This window comes from Chaetura pelagica, unplaced genomic scaffold (genome assembly GCF_000747805.2).
Source record: "Chaetura pelagica isolate M959 unplaced genomic scaffold, ChaPel_1.0 C11047171, whole genome shotgun sequence".
NCBI classification, from domain to species: Eukaryota; Metazoa; Chordata; class Aves; order Apodiformes; family Apodidae; genus Chaetura; species Chaetura pelagica.
Window position 1 is genome coordinate 1 of NW_009963173.1, and position 617 is coordinate 617.

The following is a 617-nucleotide window of genomic DNA, read 5'->3' on the forward strand; positions in this document are numbered from 1 at the left end:
GCCTGAGCTGGTGTGTTTTTCTTTGGTTTTATTCGTTTTATTTGAAATGTTCAGCATTTCTGATTGTCTATGTTACTGTGATCTGGCTCTTCTGCAGCAAATGTGGAATCAAGAAAAAGACCATCTGAAGAAGTTCAATGAGCTCATGGTTACATACAGAGTCCGACCTACTGCTTTGCTGCCCCTTTGGAATGTAGCAGGATTTGTTCTAGGTGAGTTTGCACTATTACTGTTATTCTGTGAAGTCTTGGGATGTTTGAATTATTTCTGTTGCTGCAGTTTCTATATGTTTGTTACCACAGGGGCTGGAAGTGCTTTACTTGGCAAGAAAGGTGCAATGGCCTGCACAGTGGCAGTGGAAGAGAGTATTTCCAATCACTACAACAGCCAGATCCGAACTCTTATGACAGAAGATCCAGAAAAGTATAAAGAATTATTGCAGGTATTTAACTAAAAAAAATGGTTTGACATATTTCTCACATTATCTAATGTGACTTTAGTCTTTTAAAAGAATATGTTTATAGAATTTAACATGAGATCTCTCTTTGTTCTGTCACTTAAAATACTGAAGTCAACAGGAACCTTCTTTGTTTCTTTTAATAAAAGCTTTTTTTTTT

The 617-nt window shown here is 36.1% G+C and overlaps 1 protein-coding gene across 1 annotated transcript; it reads left to right on the forward strand.

Annotated features, from left to right (window-relative positions):
• Window positions 1–54: 54 nt before the first annotated feature.
• On the forward strand, window positions 55–442 carry LOC104395937 (ubiquinone biosynthesis protein COQ7 homolog; the record flags this gene model as incomplete). Its single annotated transcript, XM_010005695.1, has 2 exons — window positions 55–212; window positions 303–442. Coding segments are annotated over 2 exons (298 nt in total), but the record flags the coding sequence as incomplete, so codon positions are not given.
• Window positions 443–617: the final 175 nt, after the last annotated feature.